We start from the raw sequence: 16,933 nt of genomic DNA on the forward strand, positions 1-16,933 counted from the left end.
GGGAGGACGGTGCCCGTCCCTCCGCCACCTCCCTGCTCCTCCTCTTTTCTTCAGCTCTTGCAGCTCATACCTTTTCTCAAAGCTCCATCCAATGTGCGCGCAAAGACGGGGGCAGAGCCTTGGGGCGGGCTCCTGACGTCACCCCTCGGCCAGGGAGGCGGGATTGTGGGAACCGCAGTGTAGCGCAGAGGGGCGGGGCGGGGCGGGGCCTGCGGCGCGTGACCTGGATGCGGGAGGCAGGAACCCGTAGCAAGGTGTAGGGGAGCCCGGACCGGTCGAGTCCAGAGGCGGGGCGGAGAGTGACCCGGCCCAGGCGGCGGGCGCCCAGCGAAGCGCTAAATCGGGTCAAGCTTCCTTCCTCCCTCCCCGCCCCTTCTTCTCCTCCCACCTGGGCCTCTGCGTGGAGACGCGCACCTGGCAACCGGCAGCCGCGCTCCGCCGCGTCCCCGCCTTCTTGGCTCGGGCCGGGCGCCCACAGCCTGACCCGCACGCACCCCGAGCCGATCTCCGGCCCTCGGCGCCGCGCTCGCTGGTGGCGTCCCTCGAGCGCTCGCTCGTTGATGCCGTTTTGGGGGTGACCCGGCGCGGCGGCGGCGCCTCCATGGTGGGGGCGTGTTAGTGGCCGCGGCTCTGCTGGACGTCGAGTGCGCGGCTGCAGGGTGAAGGACAGCCAGCCAGAGAGACCCCGCGCGCAGTTCAGGTTTCGGGGTGCTGGAGGCAGCCACGGCGAAGCGGGAGCGCGAGATGTTGGAGCTGAGACACCGGGGAGGCTGCCCCGGCCCCGGGGGAGTAGTGGCGTCGCCACCCCACGAGGGAGAGGCCGCCGGTGGCGATCACGAAACCGAGAGCACTAGTGACAAAGTAAGTAGAGCCGCGAGAGGCGCACGCCCCGATTAGGTCCTGGTTTGGGCCGGGACACCTGGGAGCATGGGTGGGGCCCACGGAATGCAGGTGAAGCTGTCGGCTGCCCGCTGCGCCTTCCTCCCGGCCTGGCATTATTTCCTCCTTCCTGGAGTGGGTTCGAAAACCCGGACCCCAGTGATGATGCTTTTCCCAGGATAACCGCGGCCGCTGCCGGGATAGCTGGATGATTCAACTTGACTACAATTTATTTTCTTCCCATTCCAGTTTCCGGCCCTCTCCGGGCTCTGGGGCTGACGCTAGAATCTGGATAGAACCTGGCACCTTAGGAACTAGCTGCTACCTCACACCTCTTGTCTGTAGAGGAACAAAGTTAGTAAGGACTAAACTTGTGACAGGCACCTTCGGTTCCAACATGTCATTGGATCCTGACGCTGGAGGCTTGCCTTCTCCCGCTCCCCCATCAGCACTTTCGTTTCCTCTGTCCTTTTTCAGTGTAATAGACTGTGGAGGTTTGAGTGTATCATACACATGACACAATTACAATCCTCCTTCTTTTGAGTCTTTCGCAGACAGTGCAGTTCTTCTGTCTACCAGTAGATTTCATTTGACCTGACAGGTTAATTCATGAGGACTTTTAACTCCCATTTCTATGGATTACCTTTGCTTCAACTTTAAGAATAAGTAGATGTAATACCACTATTACATCTATTTAAAGGTAGAAAAAGATTCAGTGTTAGGTTAATTCGGTAATGTAGTGGTGCAAGAAGGAATTTTTGAAAACAATGCAGTTTTCTGACCCTTTAGACTGGATGGTTTAGGTAATTGGGCCAGAGAATACATTGTTTTATAAAATCTTCTGCTAATAAAATTCCATTTTTATTTCAGAAGCTCAAAGCACTTAAACTGTTTCTAGAAGGCTTCTTTTTTTTTGGAAGCAGGTATTCCCATTTTGAATTACAGAAATGAAGTGGATTGGCCAAGGTCAAGTCAGTGGCCTTTGGAACTAGAACTGGTTTCCTGATTCCCTTTCTTCCGGTTTGTGCTGTTGCTGAGAGCCTCACTGGCAGTTCTGATTTGGGGAGGGTTCCACCTGGAACTTGATGTTGATGAACTTGATGTAATCTAAGTTACAAAGCCCTGATGAGAGCGTATCACATGATATCATGAAATAATAAATTTAACAGTGATTTTAGGAATGAAACTTTAGAATCATTAAGATGACATCTTCTTTACTTTGTTCTGCCTTTGATAGCAGGTGGACTAAAATGAGTCTGTGATAGAACATATGTCAAAGAATTACACAAAATATAACAGTTTCCAGCTACTGAAAGTTGAAGTTACAAAGCTAGGAACCGTGGGCTGAGAACAGTCCTTGTGAAAACTGCCTTGGAAACTAGACCAAAAATAGAATTAATTAGGTTGGGATTTGTTTTGTCTTAGCACTGGTATAGTTTATAATCAAGGAAATAGCAGGTTCCCCATGTCAACTTCCTTAACTAGAAGAAATTAACAAGCTTTTAATAAAAGAAAACATGTTCAGGAAGCATGCATAAAATAACTTTTGATTTAATTGATTTCCTTAACACCCTGATGTATTTAAAATGGAAACTATTTCTGTGGTTTGATTTGACTCATTAGAACTGTTGTCTCTAGCTATCTGTGACTGGGTTTCCTCACTGCGTATTTATTTATTTATTTACTTATAACCACTGCCCTGTTGGTTTTCTTTAATACATACCCAGCTGTATTTTGTTTTCTGAGAGTAGATGTTGCCATATGTAACCTGTTCTGTTAAGATTTCTTAGACAAGGATGAGCATTTTCAAACCATGTCTAAAATGTTGCTGTACTTTTAGAGTTTATCACAAGGAATTCTTGGCAAGCTTTGAGACATTGAACTCTATCCTCTATCTGTCCTTTCTTATCACGGTGTATATTTGAATGCACCTGTATTTCCAGGTCAAGGGCTATTTTAAAATCAGTTTGCACATCGGAGACTGGTTAATAATTGGTCTATTTAAACTCTTTAAGTGCCTTCTCTGTTTAAGTTGCTGTAAAGGGAAAACTCTTGGGGAATTAATGAAAGAAGTGGAGGAGGTGCATTATATTATGCTATTATAGTACACTCCCATGCCATTTTGTAGTCTTTTTATAATGGTGTTATTAACATGACACTCATTGTTCAGGACCTGGAGACTTATGCTGAGAGAAAGCTCTGTGCTCTGGAGAATTAGCAAGTGAAAAATGCTTCTTACCTGCAAGTTCATGTTCCCAATTGTTAAATGCTAGAGTAATACTTGAGAGACAACAAGACCACCTTCTCCAGGAACCCCCAGGAGACATACGAGTTAGCTATTAGAAGTCTGAACAAGGCGTAGTTGGACTCTGCATGGAGACAACAGGAAAAGCTTTAAAGAGGAGGTGAGGGTTGAGCTTGGAATTGAAAGATGGCTGGGGACTCACCAGGTAACAAGTGTTGGAGAAGGGCATTCTAGGCAAAGGGCACACGGAAGTGTTCCCCCGCTTCTTCAGTCCCCCCCTTTTTAAGCCCCTCCTCCCTTGCCCCCCCCACCCCAGTTCAAGCGTTGTTTCTCAGTCTAGTTGTGTAGGACACAGCTCCCTGGCCCATGCTGGTATTATGAGCCTTGCGCTCCTCCTGGCTGTGGCAGTCGGTCAGTAGTCATCCATCAGCTGCTCACAGCAGCTCATGGCAGCTCTCGCCAGCTGCCGGCCACTTATGCTGGCCACTGGCTGCTCATGGCAGCACACAGTAGCCCACGGGTGCAACTCACTGGCCTATGTGGGAATCTAACTGGCGACCTTGGCATTAGGAGCATTGCGCTCCAACCACCGGAGCCACCAGGCTTGCCCTGGAAGTGTTTCTTGAGTCAGGATTCTAGGCACAGGGACCTGAAATTAGTTTGGTAATCCTGGAGCATAAGCTGTGTCTGTTTGGTACATGGGGTGGGAGCCTGAGAGTCTTGTGAAGGAGGTTAGGCTTTATTCCATGGACTTTGGGAAGCCACTGGAAAGTGTTTGCAAAGGCATTAGCTTATCACTCTAGCAGCAGTCTGGAGAAAGTTGGAAGGGGGAAAGATCTGCCACAAAGAATTCAGATAGGAGCATATTGTACATGCTATAGGTGAAAAATGTTGAGAGCTTGAAGTGGATCTATTAGGGGCAGGGGAGTAGGGGTTGAGAGAGAGGATGTATATTTTAGATAATAGTAGTGGGACCTAGACTAGGGTGATCAAAGACTAATAAGCCTGCCAGGAGACACATTTTCATCCATAAGTTAAGAGTCTTTAGGTAAGTGGCAAAAAGTATTGGTCAGTTTTGCAGGTTAGGAGTGAGCATGGGTGAGTTGGTTTGGACAGGGTGTGTCATTCTCTAAAATAGAGAGGTGGTTCCAGGTCGTAATGAAAACTGAAATGGAAGGTCAGGTATGGAAATGTCGACTTTTGAGTAGGATAGGGAGGGGCGAGAACTGAAGACAGCTTTGGGAGGTGTCCAGGGGTAGAGGAGGGTGGGAGATATAGGGAAGGAACCAAGACGATGAGGTTCTGGGAGCGAGGAGAGGAGGCATTGCTTAGAGGACATAAGTAGTGTTTAGGAAAGAGGGTGAGGCATAGAGCACTGGTTAGCAAAAGATCTTAGTAGAAGCCAGGCTTTAGGCTGAGGACTGTGAGAGGTGAAATATAGGTAGTTATTTTCAGGAAGTGCCAGTGGCAAAAGGCAATACGGGATAGCAGGTAGCGTGAACTGGAGGATCAAGTGAAAATTACCTTTTTCAAGGGAAGAAAGATAGGCATTTGTGTGAAGGAGGTCAAGTGGGAGTGAAGATGCTGATCAGAATGGGCAGGTCCTAGAAAAAAGAAAGCAAAGGCTGGATGCAGAAACATTTTGAAAAGAAGAAGAGGGAAGATCAAAGTGTTTGATGCTTTCAATTTTCTCAGTAAAGTAGGGTCTCAGAACCATAGAGCTTCAAGGGATCTTAGAAAACAATGTAGTTCAACCCAATATCCCTCTCTCTCTGTCTCTGTCTCTCTCTCATACTATATATTAAACTTAACTCTGGAGTGTGGTTGTTACTGCCCCAAATGACCTAAAGAGCAAGTGGCAAAGCTGGAACTAGAACTCATCTCTGATGGGACACCTTTAGAGTGTTATTTTAGGGTGTGTAATGTGAAATGATCAAGAAGCAAGCACTAGAATTAATCAAACTCGGTCAGTGAAGATTCAGTTGAACTAAAGTAACACAAATTTGTTGTGTACCAAATTAACATAGCTCTTAACTCGGTAGCAGCAATAGTCATAACAGTCAATATTTGCATAGTGATTTAGGGTTCACAGAGTACTTATACATTTTACTGTATTTGCTCCTCATAACAAATGTTTTAGGGATATCCCCCATTTAATAGCTGAATAGGAAAGGCAGTAGGAATGATTTTGGCCTGGAAATGCCAGGTCAAGGATGTTAAAAGAATGGGGGTGGGGGGTGGTCTCTGAGGCCAGGACTGAAGTGGCTGACCATGAGTTAGGGTGGGCAGGGAAGTGGACGGAAGCCCAAGTGGGTTATTGAAGCTCTGGATGGGTTGAGAGAATCTGAGTAATTTCAAGTGTTACCTACCTAACTCAAGGGGTTTGGTTTGCTTGCATGCATCAAAGCCAAAGGAGACTGAATAGGAGTTTGCAGCAAAGAAAGTAAAGGTTTATTTAAGGAAATGGCGCCAAGCCTAGAGACACAGGTGAGGTAGCGCTCAAAGATCAGGCTCCCTGATGATGTGTATGTTACAGATTCTATAGGGCAAAATCACAAGACACTGTAGGTTAGGGGTTCGGGGTCGTGTTGGAAGCTGATGGGTTGGAGGTGAGGAAAGCAACACATCATTTCTTCAGGCCTTGAGGACAGTTCTGAGGTCTGTTCCAGAGTCCCTCTCTGTCCGGTCTCATGGGAAAGTAGCCAGGGGGTGGTTCTACCTTAGGGCTCAGGAACTAAAACATAATTTAGGTCAGGATGTTATCTTTAGTCTGCAGAGGTTCAGACCCTGTGACCATCAGTCAGGTCTGGGCTGCTGTCTTCTCCCTCGGGGGTTGAGGGGTTGCTGGCTGATTCTCAGGGGAAGAGGTCTCAGAGGGGTTACATATAGAGAGAGGGCTATGATTTCTAGGGCTAGGATTTAGAACTAAATTTAATCAAAGTCTTATATAAGGACCCTCCGTCTCACAAGTGAAGCTAAGACCTGATTTACTCGACCAGAAATGGGAGAAAAGGGGGTGCACATGAAGTCGTGGCCAGTAAAGGGGAGCCTGTAAGTGTCCCCAGTGGGCTTTTTATGTGGGGCTGCTGCTTTGTTACAGATTTTGGTTTGTGAAGTTGAGGGTGAAAGCATCCTGAAGTCAGTTAATTTCTGTCCTTCCCCATTTGATATGTGTATAGTCGCTTTCATCAATGCTCATGTTTCTTAAATAAACTTAATTTTGGAACTTATGTTCCTATAAATTCTTTATTTTGGCACACTTCAACATGAGTTGTCTTGGTGCCACCTCAGGTATAATAAACATTTTCTGTATTGTTTCATCTGTCGACGAAAAACATCCAGCCTAAGAGAAAGCTTATAAGAGTTTATTTGAGCCAAACTGATGACAATTGCTGGGAAGCAAAATCTCAACGGATTGAGAAAATGCTCGGCAAAATGGCAGTTTGTAGCTTATTTTATACATAAAATCAAAGGAGGAGGGTTACATAAAATCCACTGGTGATAGATTAAGGGTGTGGGAGAAAGCAAAGTGGGGAAGTCTCTGGGACTGGATAAAAGTAAATTGGAGAGACAGGTACTTCTTTCACATAGGTGAGTGCAGGATAGTTAATAGTTCACTTAGAGATGTTAATGAAGGGACAAGAATAATGAGGCATTCTATAGTTTCCTGCTCTGGTCTTGAAAAAGGGATTAGTGACATTCCAAGGATGTCATTTTAGGTGGTGCAAAAAGACAACGGACAGACCCACTGAAAGGCACATTTTATTGTATTTGCTCCTCATAACAAATGTTTTAGGGATATCCCCCATTTAATAACTTGATGAAGGAAGCTGAAGATGTGACTTCCCACCATGGGTCATGTAGTTATGAAATTTTCTATGCTCATGCCATTTTACGTGGTTATTTTCATTCTCCTGAGCTTGTCAGGTTTAATATGTGGCCCTTTTCCGTCCATACATCTAAATCTAAGCCATTAATAAAATGCTAGTATTTATATCTAGATTTCTAGAATACAATTTTGGGTGATAACTCCTCAACTGTTGATCAGTTGTTAGTGTTACCACCTAAGTAATTTTCCATGATTCTTTTGTTATTTGCAGCCTATTCATTTTATTTAATGACACTTTTTGAGTGCTCACTCCCCAGATATCACCAACCAGCCAATCGGTGAGACAGAGTTGAGTTTATGACTTTGTGCTGTGAGGGAGAGCACCCCCACGCCAGAGCTTTGGCAGTCTTGAAGGGGGAAAGACGTGGGTGAATTTTATTGAGTATTGGAAGTTTGGTTTAAGGGTAGGGGATGGGCGGCCTTTCAATTCAGGGACTTGATTAGGATTGGGTGAAGGTCACAGTGTCACAGTTTGGGATTGGTGGCAATAGCCAGGCAAGGATTTTGAGTTTTAGGGAGAAAACTTGTTTGTTGCTGCTTCCGATGGAAGAGTTGATGTGTCTCACAAATTCTTCGTATGAACAGTGAACTCCAGAGCAAGTCTCCAGGAGTAGTAAAGTTATGCTAATGAGACAGTCGAATTCTAAAGTCATGTTAATGTAGGCAATAAGCCATGTGGGGTGAGGCTGGAAGTTTCTGTAAAGTATGTTTTGTATTATACTTGGAACTTCTAAAGAATATCCTGGTGTTACCACATGAGTTTTTTCTTACTGCTTGTGATCTTGACTTTGATCAGAGTATTTTCGTAGTATTTTGAGAAATTTTACCATAGAATGTCATCAGTTATATCAAGTTTTGGATGCAGTGGACTTTTGGATGTAAACAATATTTTGTTTGTCATGAATGTATTAGGGAGGAGTGGAACAATTTAAAATAGTACTGCACTCCAAAAGTTATAAAGAAAAATTACAACATATACATGTATATAGTGTCGACGAAAAAACATCCAGTCTAACAGAAAGCTTATAAGAGTTTATTTGAGCCAAACTGATGACAATTGCCGGGAAGCAAAATCTCAACAGATTGAGAAAATGCTCTGCAGAATGGCGCTTTGCAGTTTATTTTATACGTAGAATCAAAGGAGGAGGGTTACGTGAAATCCATTAGTGGTAGATTAAGGGGCAGGAGAAAGCACGGGGGCGTGGGGTGGTGGTGGTGGTGGTGGTGGGAATCTCTGGGATTGGATAAAAGTAAATTGGAGGGACAGGTGCTTCTTTTACATAGGTGAGTACAGGATAGTTAATAGTTCACTTTTTACAGCACATAGAGATGGTCATCAGGGGACAAGAATAATAATGAGGGATTCTGTAGTTTTATGCTCTAGTCTGGAAGAAGGTATTACTGACCTTCCAAGGATGTTATCTTAGATGCAAAAAGACAACAGACAGGCCCACTTACGGTAGAGATTGACCTTTGTCAAGGAAGCTACAGATTAAAGATGGACTTCCCGCCTTGGCCCACCTTAGTTAAGAATTTTTATGTTCACTCCATCCTGTGTGGTTATTTTCAGTCTCCTGAGCTCATCAGGTTTAACCTGTGGCTCCATCCACAATAATATGATTATTGTTTGTTTTTATGTTTATACTTATATATGTATATGCTTTTTTTGTAAAACAGACTTTTCACATGTTTTTTCAATATGGAGGTTTTGTGTGCTTGTCCTTTAACTATTCTGTTTGGGGGATATCTTTAAAAAATACAGGTTTTAATTCAGTTTAAGGAAAATAGGTCATTTAAGAATTTACAGACATATTGCATAAAGCTTGGCTTGCTTCTGTGTATTCAGTAAATGCTTGTTGGGTGCCTATTATATTTGAAGTTCTGATTGAATGTCACCTTGTAGTTCTTTATACTTTTGAGAATAGGAGTGAAGCCAAGATTTGTTTGTTGCTCAACAACTAACAGAAGAATATACTAACATCTTGGATTGTAGACTTTAACTGCTTGGTGTTATACAAAAAAATTTAACTTCCACAGCTAAAAGACTTTTTAAAAGAAAGGGTTTATTATTTATTAAGCCATTGCTAGCAAAAAAGACCAGTCTTGGGCCATGGAGTCTAAACCACAAGCAGCATGGCTAGGTAGGAAAGAAAACATTTCCATCGTCTAGGAGTTTGCAAGTATTTTTATATATCAAATAGAGGGAAGGAAGAAGAAAGAAAGAAGTAAACCTCTGAAAGAGTTTGCATGAGCTATAGACAAGGGGTGGAGAAGGTGAAGTGGGGCCAGCTCTGGGCCCAGAGTCTGCATAAAGAAATGTCCACTCCTGTAGATTGGCTGGGGCAGCGGTCCTGGAAGCCCACGTGTAAACAACAAGGGGAGGCTCCTGGAGTTTCATGGTGCCTGGCTAAAATAATCTGTGGAAATGGCCACTGGAAATTAATCCAAAATTCCGACACATATACAGGAATGTGAGCCATCTTTTCAGAGCAGGCTGTTTTGTCTCTCTCACCCTCTGGCTGTTATAATTTTAATTTAGAACATCAGAATTTTCTTCTTGCCAACGGAATAAAGATAATAAAGCAATTTATAGTTTGCAAAACACTAACATGTACACAATACCAATTTGAATTCTTTCGCAATTGTGTAGACAAGAGAAACAGACTTAGTTTACACCTGAGAAAACTAAAGTGTGAAAATCTAAATTCCTTTCCCAAGGTCACACACAGTATTTAGAGCTGGGATTTACCCTAAATTTTCTGACAACAGTAAGGTAAAGGAGAAATTAGGTATATTGTCCTAAATTTATAAAGCTAACGAAAGTATTTACTTGGGAACTTTTTTTTACTGTTACCATTTTGTGTGATTTGTAAACTATTTTGACGTTTCTGAATTTGGCTAGAAACTTGAGAACCCTTAATTCTGTGATTTCAGGCGCCTGCATTTGAATCAAACAAAATTGTTTCTAGTATTCTTGCTTATTTTATGATTGATTAGGAATCATTAGTTCTTATTGTATAGCTGTCCACATTTTAATTCATTTAGTTGGGAGATTTCTCAGAACCTATTTAATGAGAATAAGGTGGCATTTTGAAGTGACTGCAGAAAGGCAGAGGACGTATTATAATTTCATAGTGACCGATTGATTCTTGATCATTCCTGATCATTCCTTAAGGTAGAGATTGACCTTTGTCAAGGAAGCTACAGACTAAAGATGGACTTCCTGCCATGGCCCACCTTAATTAAGAATTTTTATGTTCACTCGATCCTGTGTGGTTATTTTCAGTCTCCTGAACTTATCAGGTTTAACCTGTGGCTCCATCCACAATAATATGATTATTATTGAGGTATTCCAAGTTTAGTTGTCTTTCCAAATGTTTACTCATTGGATTATCCACAGGTAGAGGTCAAAGTTATTTTTCATGTTATGTCATTGGATGTTTGTTTGCTTAAGACATTGTCAGAATTATCAAGATTTTAAGCTTTCTTTTAAATATAAAATTGGAATGCATAGGAAGGGAGAAACAAGAGTCCAATCCTGTGTGAGGAGCTCAGGAAATTTAAACCTGCTTTTTGCAAACTTGGTGGCTAGGAAAGCAGTAGTGCTTTTTGGGTTCCTAGCTATGCTTACAATTGATAAGTTCTGACATACGAGGTCTGACAAATAAGTTCGCGAACTTGTTGCAACGATGTTGCTAACTTTTTTTTGATATCAGAGGGATTATTCATTATGAATTTGTACCAACTAGACAAACAGTTAACCAAGTTTACTATTTGGAAGTGCTGAAAAGGCTGCGTGAAAAAGACAACCTGAACTTTTCACCAACAATTCATGGCTCTTGCATCACGACAATGCACCAGCTCACATGGCACTGTCTGTGAGGGGGTTTTCAGCCAGTAAATAAATAACTATATTGGAACACCCTCCCTACTCACCTGATCTGACCCCCAATGACTTCTTTCTTTACCCAAAAATAAAGGCAATATTGAAAGGAAGACATTTTGATAACATTCAGGACATCAAGGGTAATACAACGACAGCTCTGATGACCATTCCAAAAAATAGAGTTCCAAAGTTGCTTTGAAGGGTGGACTAGGCCCTGGCATCGGTGCATAGCTTCCCAGGGGGAGTACTTCAAAGGTGACCATAGTGATATTCAGCAGTGAGGAATGTAGCACTTTTTCTAGGATGAGTTTGCAAACTTAATTGTCTGACCTTGTATGTATAAACCCACCTGGAGATGGCGTGTTGGGAGCTATAGACACAGGTTTATGGGGAATCACGAGTGTATAGAGAGCTGAAGAGGAAGCTATGAGGATAAATCAGATCACCTGGTGGTTGGTGGGAGAGCACGGGCTTCAGACAGAAGGGGAAGGTTATTGTCTTTAAATTGTGGGTTTGAGAAGAAGCTCCTAATTCGATTTTCTTAAACATTTTAAGTATGTATCTTCATTCAGTATGTACAATGCTGCATGGCTCTAGTTGATCATTAAAGTACTGTTTCCTTCTTTCCATGATCTCCAATCACACTCTTGTTTTCGTTGTCAAGTCTGGCATCTTTGTAACGGGATCCCTACAAGAAATGCAGAAACACAAAAGTCTGCTACTAATTCTAGGAGTTGAGCAAAATTGCTCTCAAATGCCACTATTTAGGGATTATCTTTCATTCTTTAGTTATTAGAATGAAATTGAAGAAGCCTCGTTAAATCTTCAGTTTTTCATTTTGTGTTTCTCTAAGTTACATACAATAGAAAACCAGAAGCTGAAAATAATAAAAATAAAAGCAGGACAGCTTTCTTGAGGGCGTGGAGGGGAGTGCTGTGATGTTGTCATAACAAGTGGTCTTTGAAAGCATTAGTATTTTAAAGAGCACAATTTGAATTCTGGTCCAGTGCTTTTATTTATGAAGGAAACAAAGGCTGAATTTCTTCAGGGTTAAGTGGTTTGCCCTTTGTCACACCTCTAGGTAGAGTAGAGGTGCAATTAGTCCTGACAACTCCTGACTCCTAGTCTAGTGCTCTTCCTGCTCTTCCTGCTGGACGGTGATGCTGCCTCATGGAGCCTCTTCCACGAGCCACCGTCTCCACTGCCACTCACACCACCCCTGAAACACTCTGGGTTATTGAACGTGAGAAAAGAGTAGTAAGGAAAAGAAAAGTGATGTGTTCCATTGTTCTAGATGTCAAAGACCTGCCAGCGTGTCAGGTTAATGCCGTGTTTCCCCGAAAATAAGACTGGGTCTTATATTAAGTTTTGCTCCAAAAGACACATTAGGGCTTATGTTCAGGGGATGTCATCCTGAAAAATCATGCTAGGGCTTATTTTCCTGTTAGGGCTTATTTTCGGGGAAACACGGTAGGAGGTGCCCTGACATTTTCAGGGGGTGTTTTTTCTGATGGTTTAAGTCTCTCTCTCTCTCTCTCTCTCTCTCTCTCTCTCTCTCTCTCTCTGTGTTTAAACTGCTTTTGGGCTAACTGACTCTCAGTGTCACAGTGGGAATTCGACATGTCTGTTGCACTTGTCATTTTTGGTATAATGACATTTAATTTCATGATTGTATAGGAAGAACATTATAGTTAGCAAACACACGTTTATTGTTGCTTTGTGAAAACTGAAAATACTCCTCCAGGGCTAAAGTTTTATTTGGTCAGCCACTTCATGAGGAATGGGAAGACTTGATTCAATCATGGGGCGAGCTCACTTCTTTAGCTTCGCTCAGTCCTTGGCATTACATAAAATGGATGCATGAAGAAGCAGTCACAAGGGATGATGAAACTTTGGTGCTACTAAGGGCTATGTTTGGTTTGAGATTCCTGAACATTCTGAACTCCTAGGCACTTTCATTCCCAAGCTCACTTCTGGCCTAACATTCTGCTCAGGCGCCATCTGCTTGCATTTGCCTCCTGTGAATATTCTCATTCCTCTTCCCCAATTCAACCCCCTTGCCCCAGTTTCTCCCTCTGTAACCCACTCTTCCAAAGTACATGTATGTATGTGCAGCACTTTTTACACAAGGTTGCTGGTGATAGCAGGGTGGGTGCGTAGGAGAAAGGAGGAAAAGGGAGTGGAGCATAAGGAACAAGTTCAAAACTGAGTTATATATATTTTATACATATAGAGTGCTATGCCAGTGTAAGGTATTACTCTTGTTGTTGAGGCTTTGCTTGTAATGAAAAAGGACTGTACAGAGTTCAATCTATGTGGAATCAATACCATGTTCTCCTAGTTAAGTAGCAAAAGAATAAATATTTGATTCTTATGGTAAATTTGAGAATTTAGACAATATGGGAGTTCCTTTTTGTGTATTTCGTTTAAATGAATTCTTTATATTGATAGATTCTAGCAAAGATAATCCGATGTTCCTAACGAGGAAGTACAGCAGTGCTTGGATAGCAAGCTAAATTAATAGTTGTTTCTTTGTTTCAAGTTATGTAACTGAGATTTGACACAGTGAGCAATAAATGAAAGCATTGGCAAGAGTGTGCTTTTTTGTGTGTTTTACAAAATGATATTCCTTTTTCTTTAATTTTAGGAAACAGATATTGATGACAGATATGGAGATTTGGATTCCAGAGCAGATTCTGATATTCCAGAAATCCCACCATCCTCAGATAGAACCCCTGAGATCCTCAAGAAAGCTCTATCTGGTTTATCTTCAAGGTATGATTGGTGAAGATGAATATAATGGATGCACAAGATAAGTTGGGAGGTTATCCTGGTCCATGTATTAAATTTCACTTTTTCTGAGTTTTAGAGCTCTGAGAGGGAAGGCTTATGCTTTGTCACTATATACGAGGCACGCTACTAAATGCTTAATGTGCATTTTTTTTATTTAATTCCTAAAATCTTGTGAAGTATGAGAAAATCAAGTCTGAGAGATTAACTGATGGTTACAGAGCTAGTGAGATACAGACCTGGGATTCTTGTCCTGGTTTGTCAGATTCCTGAAAGCAGTGATCCATTTACCACATCAGGTTGCCCTTTCTGATATTGGAATATGTAATAAAGAAAATTCTATATTCTCTGTTCCCTGTTTTTCAAGTGCCAGATGAAAATAGGCCTTTTTTTCCTCTTAACTGAATTTTAAAGTATCGTTTATAACTCCACAACCCTTTACTATTTTATATTTGTGCTATATTTTTAAATGTGTTATCACCACCAAATTTCAGCTAGTTTTATATTGCCCTCCATATTATGTGTTAGTAACATGAATTATAAAATTTATAAAAGCAAAGTAAATGTAAGCTTTTATGTAATATGTAAAATCTCAAGTGTTGGTATAGAACAGTGTTTTTCCATCTTTTTTGACAGTGACATACAGTAAGAGATAGATTTTATACCACATGTGTATTTTAACTGCTGCAAAAATGTTATGAAGCAGTTCTTGCCATTATTATGTGATGCCCTCTGTGATTTCTTTCTGTTTGATACTGTTCTGTTAGTGAATGAAAAATGTTGGATGTGACTTACTAAATTGATTACTACCCATGTGGCATAATGAGAAAAACTGGTCCATATATCTAGTAAATGTAATGAGTTTTTCTGTTTTTAATTTCTAGGAGATAACCATATTATAATAAATTGCTTTAAAGCAAAGTTTTCATACTTTTTTAGTCAATAGAACAGATTTTTGCTATCCATTATTAGAAGCATGATTATTATTTTAATAGCTGTGGTCCCAGTTGTTTTCATGATGTAGTTTACAAATGTACCTTTGCTTTAAAAATCTTGTCAGGTATATCTCAGATTTGAAATTGTCTTATGTTGATTTATATAAGAATGATGCTGGATTCCTGTGTGTCATTCGTAATAATTTCTTAATAATGAAGGTCCACCCCCCAGTATAAAGTAGCAATAGCAAATAACAGTTCATTTTTATTGAGCATATACTATGTCCTAAGCACTGCTCCAGGCACCTTACACCTATCAACTAACTTATTCTCATAGCAATCCTGTAGCACAGGTTCAGTTACATACCTATTTTATAAATGAGTAAACTAAAACAAAGAAATTTTACATATCAAGGGTCATGTAGCTAGTAAGCGATAGAACCACATGCTGAACCTAGGCATTCTACTCTATTTATGAAAGAACGGGTTTTAAAACATGAACAATAGATTATAAGTGACCAATTTCAATCTTCTCAAGAAACTTCACTATAAAGATTACATGAATGTTTCAAAGTCTATATCTTACTCATTTTAGTCTCTTTATCTAGTACCCACAATAGTCTGCCGTGCAATGATTTAGAAGTTGTAGATGCATAGGATTAAAAATACTGATTACATAAGAAATTTTCATGAATTGCAGAAAAAACTCTATAACCTTCGCACCAAGACACTGATATTTAAAATACTGTGGGGTTTACTCTGAAGCTTTTTTTCTTGTGCAAAGTGTGTGTGTGTGTATGTGTGTATGTGTGATGTAAAAATAGCATTGCTCTCTTTCCTGCCTTTCTATTGTCATTTTCATTCTGTGGTATTAAGAACAACATCCTTAAATATACTTAAATATTTTTGATGCCTGCATAATATATTTCTTTGATGACTATAGTTCAGTTACCTCAACAGCTATTGCTGGGCATTTAGCTAAATTCTCATGATTAAAGACAACTCTGCATTAAACATTTTTCTTTGTAGCTAACTTTAATTTAGCATCCATAATTACTTCCTTCGAATAAAGTCTTAAAAGTGAAATAGCTTGGTCAAGATTTATGCTCGTTTTGAAGGTTTTAATATATAATGTCAAAAAGAGCATAAGCTGTTGAAATCAGAAGAGGCCTGAAAGGTCTTCAGTTACTTGGCAAGTTGTCCCAAGTTGTCTGTTTCTTGACCTGTGTGTGTGAACATTAGCCAGTTAAGTCTGTCTCTGTCCTTTAGTGAAGCTCTTCTTCGGCCATGCGTCTTCCTTAGGAGTTTTCCTCCAGAGGCAATGCCCTGGATTTTGCCCCCCTCCACCCCCCCATCCATCCCCCGAACATTTGGGAATTATTGGAGACATTTTTGGTTGTCACAATGAGAAACGGTGGTGGTTAGAGAGGGAGCTAAACACCCTACAGTTCACAGGACAGCTCTTCACAACAAAGAATTATCGGGCACAAAATGTTGCTAGTGCTGAGGCTGAGAAACCAGTCTCTTATACTCACTCCATCATGCCATTTTCCTACTTCCTGGGAATCTGCACACTTCCTGTCTACTTTCTCCAAAGGCTGATAGGTAGACATTCTCAAAACTCCTGCTCTTTGCCAGATGGCCTGCCAAGTTCTTGTTTATTCTTGAGGAGGGCCTCTGGGTCCCAATTCTTGGCTCAGGTGAATTGTCTTACCAACCCAGGTTTTTAATGACTCATGATGCTTTTGGCACTAGGAACACCATTTTTTTTTTTTTTAATCTTGACATGATTTAATAGTGGTAGTAACAGTAGGTTGTCGCACGTCTCAAAATTGATTTGAACAATAAATGTGTATCCACTTTAGATGATCACGTTTAATAAGACACGTTTAATAAGACACTATAATATACTTCTAAAAAATATTGTCTCTGGCTCAGTAGGTTCTTGAGACATGAGACTTGAATGAAATTCTCATACTGATTCTGAATTCCTTTTTCCAAAACAATTAAAAAAAAAATTTTATAGGAAACAGTGTGTTTCCCCAGGGCACATCAGCTCCAACGTGTTGTCCTTCAAGCTAGCTGTGGAGGGCGCAGCTTAAAGGCCCACGTAGGAATTGAACCGGCAACTCTGTTCAGAGCTCACGCTCTAACCAATTGAGCCATCCGGCCGCCCCCAAAACAGTTTTTTGAAGTGACTTCGTCTAAAAATTAAGGCTCTCTCAAATGTGATCATGGTAGCATAGTAAAGGAAATTGAGACTTTTGAATTCAAAATCAGCCTGTTCTCTGGTTTTTAGTAACCACTGA

General features: G+C 41.3%; 1 protein-coding gene across 1 annotated transcript in view; it reads left to right on the forward strand.

Moving 5' to 3' along the window:
* Positions 1-211: 211 nt before the first annotated feature.
* The window catches only part of CDS1 (CDP-diacylglycerol synthase 1), a 51,353-nt gene continuing 34,631 nt past the window's right edge, over positions 212-16,933 (forward strand). The window contains exons 1-2 of the mRNA XM_019731301.3: positions 212-861; positions 13,547-13,674. Of these exons, the coding sequence (XP_019586860.3) occupies positions 745-861; positions 13,547-13,674 (245 nt within the window). The 5' untranslated portion in view covers positions 212-744. The remainder of the gene's footprint in view (positions 862-13,546; positions 13,675-16,933) is intronic.

Source organism: Rhinolophus sinicus, chromosome 1, assembly GCF_057876585.1.
Source record: "Rhinolophus sinicus isolate RSI-liver-muscle chromosome 1, RSI-T2T, whole genome shotgun sequence".
Lineage (NCBI taxonomy): Eukaryota > Metazoa > Chordata > Mammalia > Chiroptera > Rhinolophidae > Rhinolophus > Rhinolophus sinicus.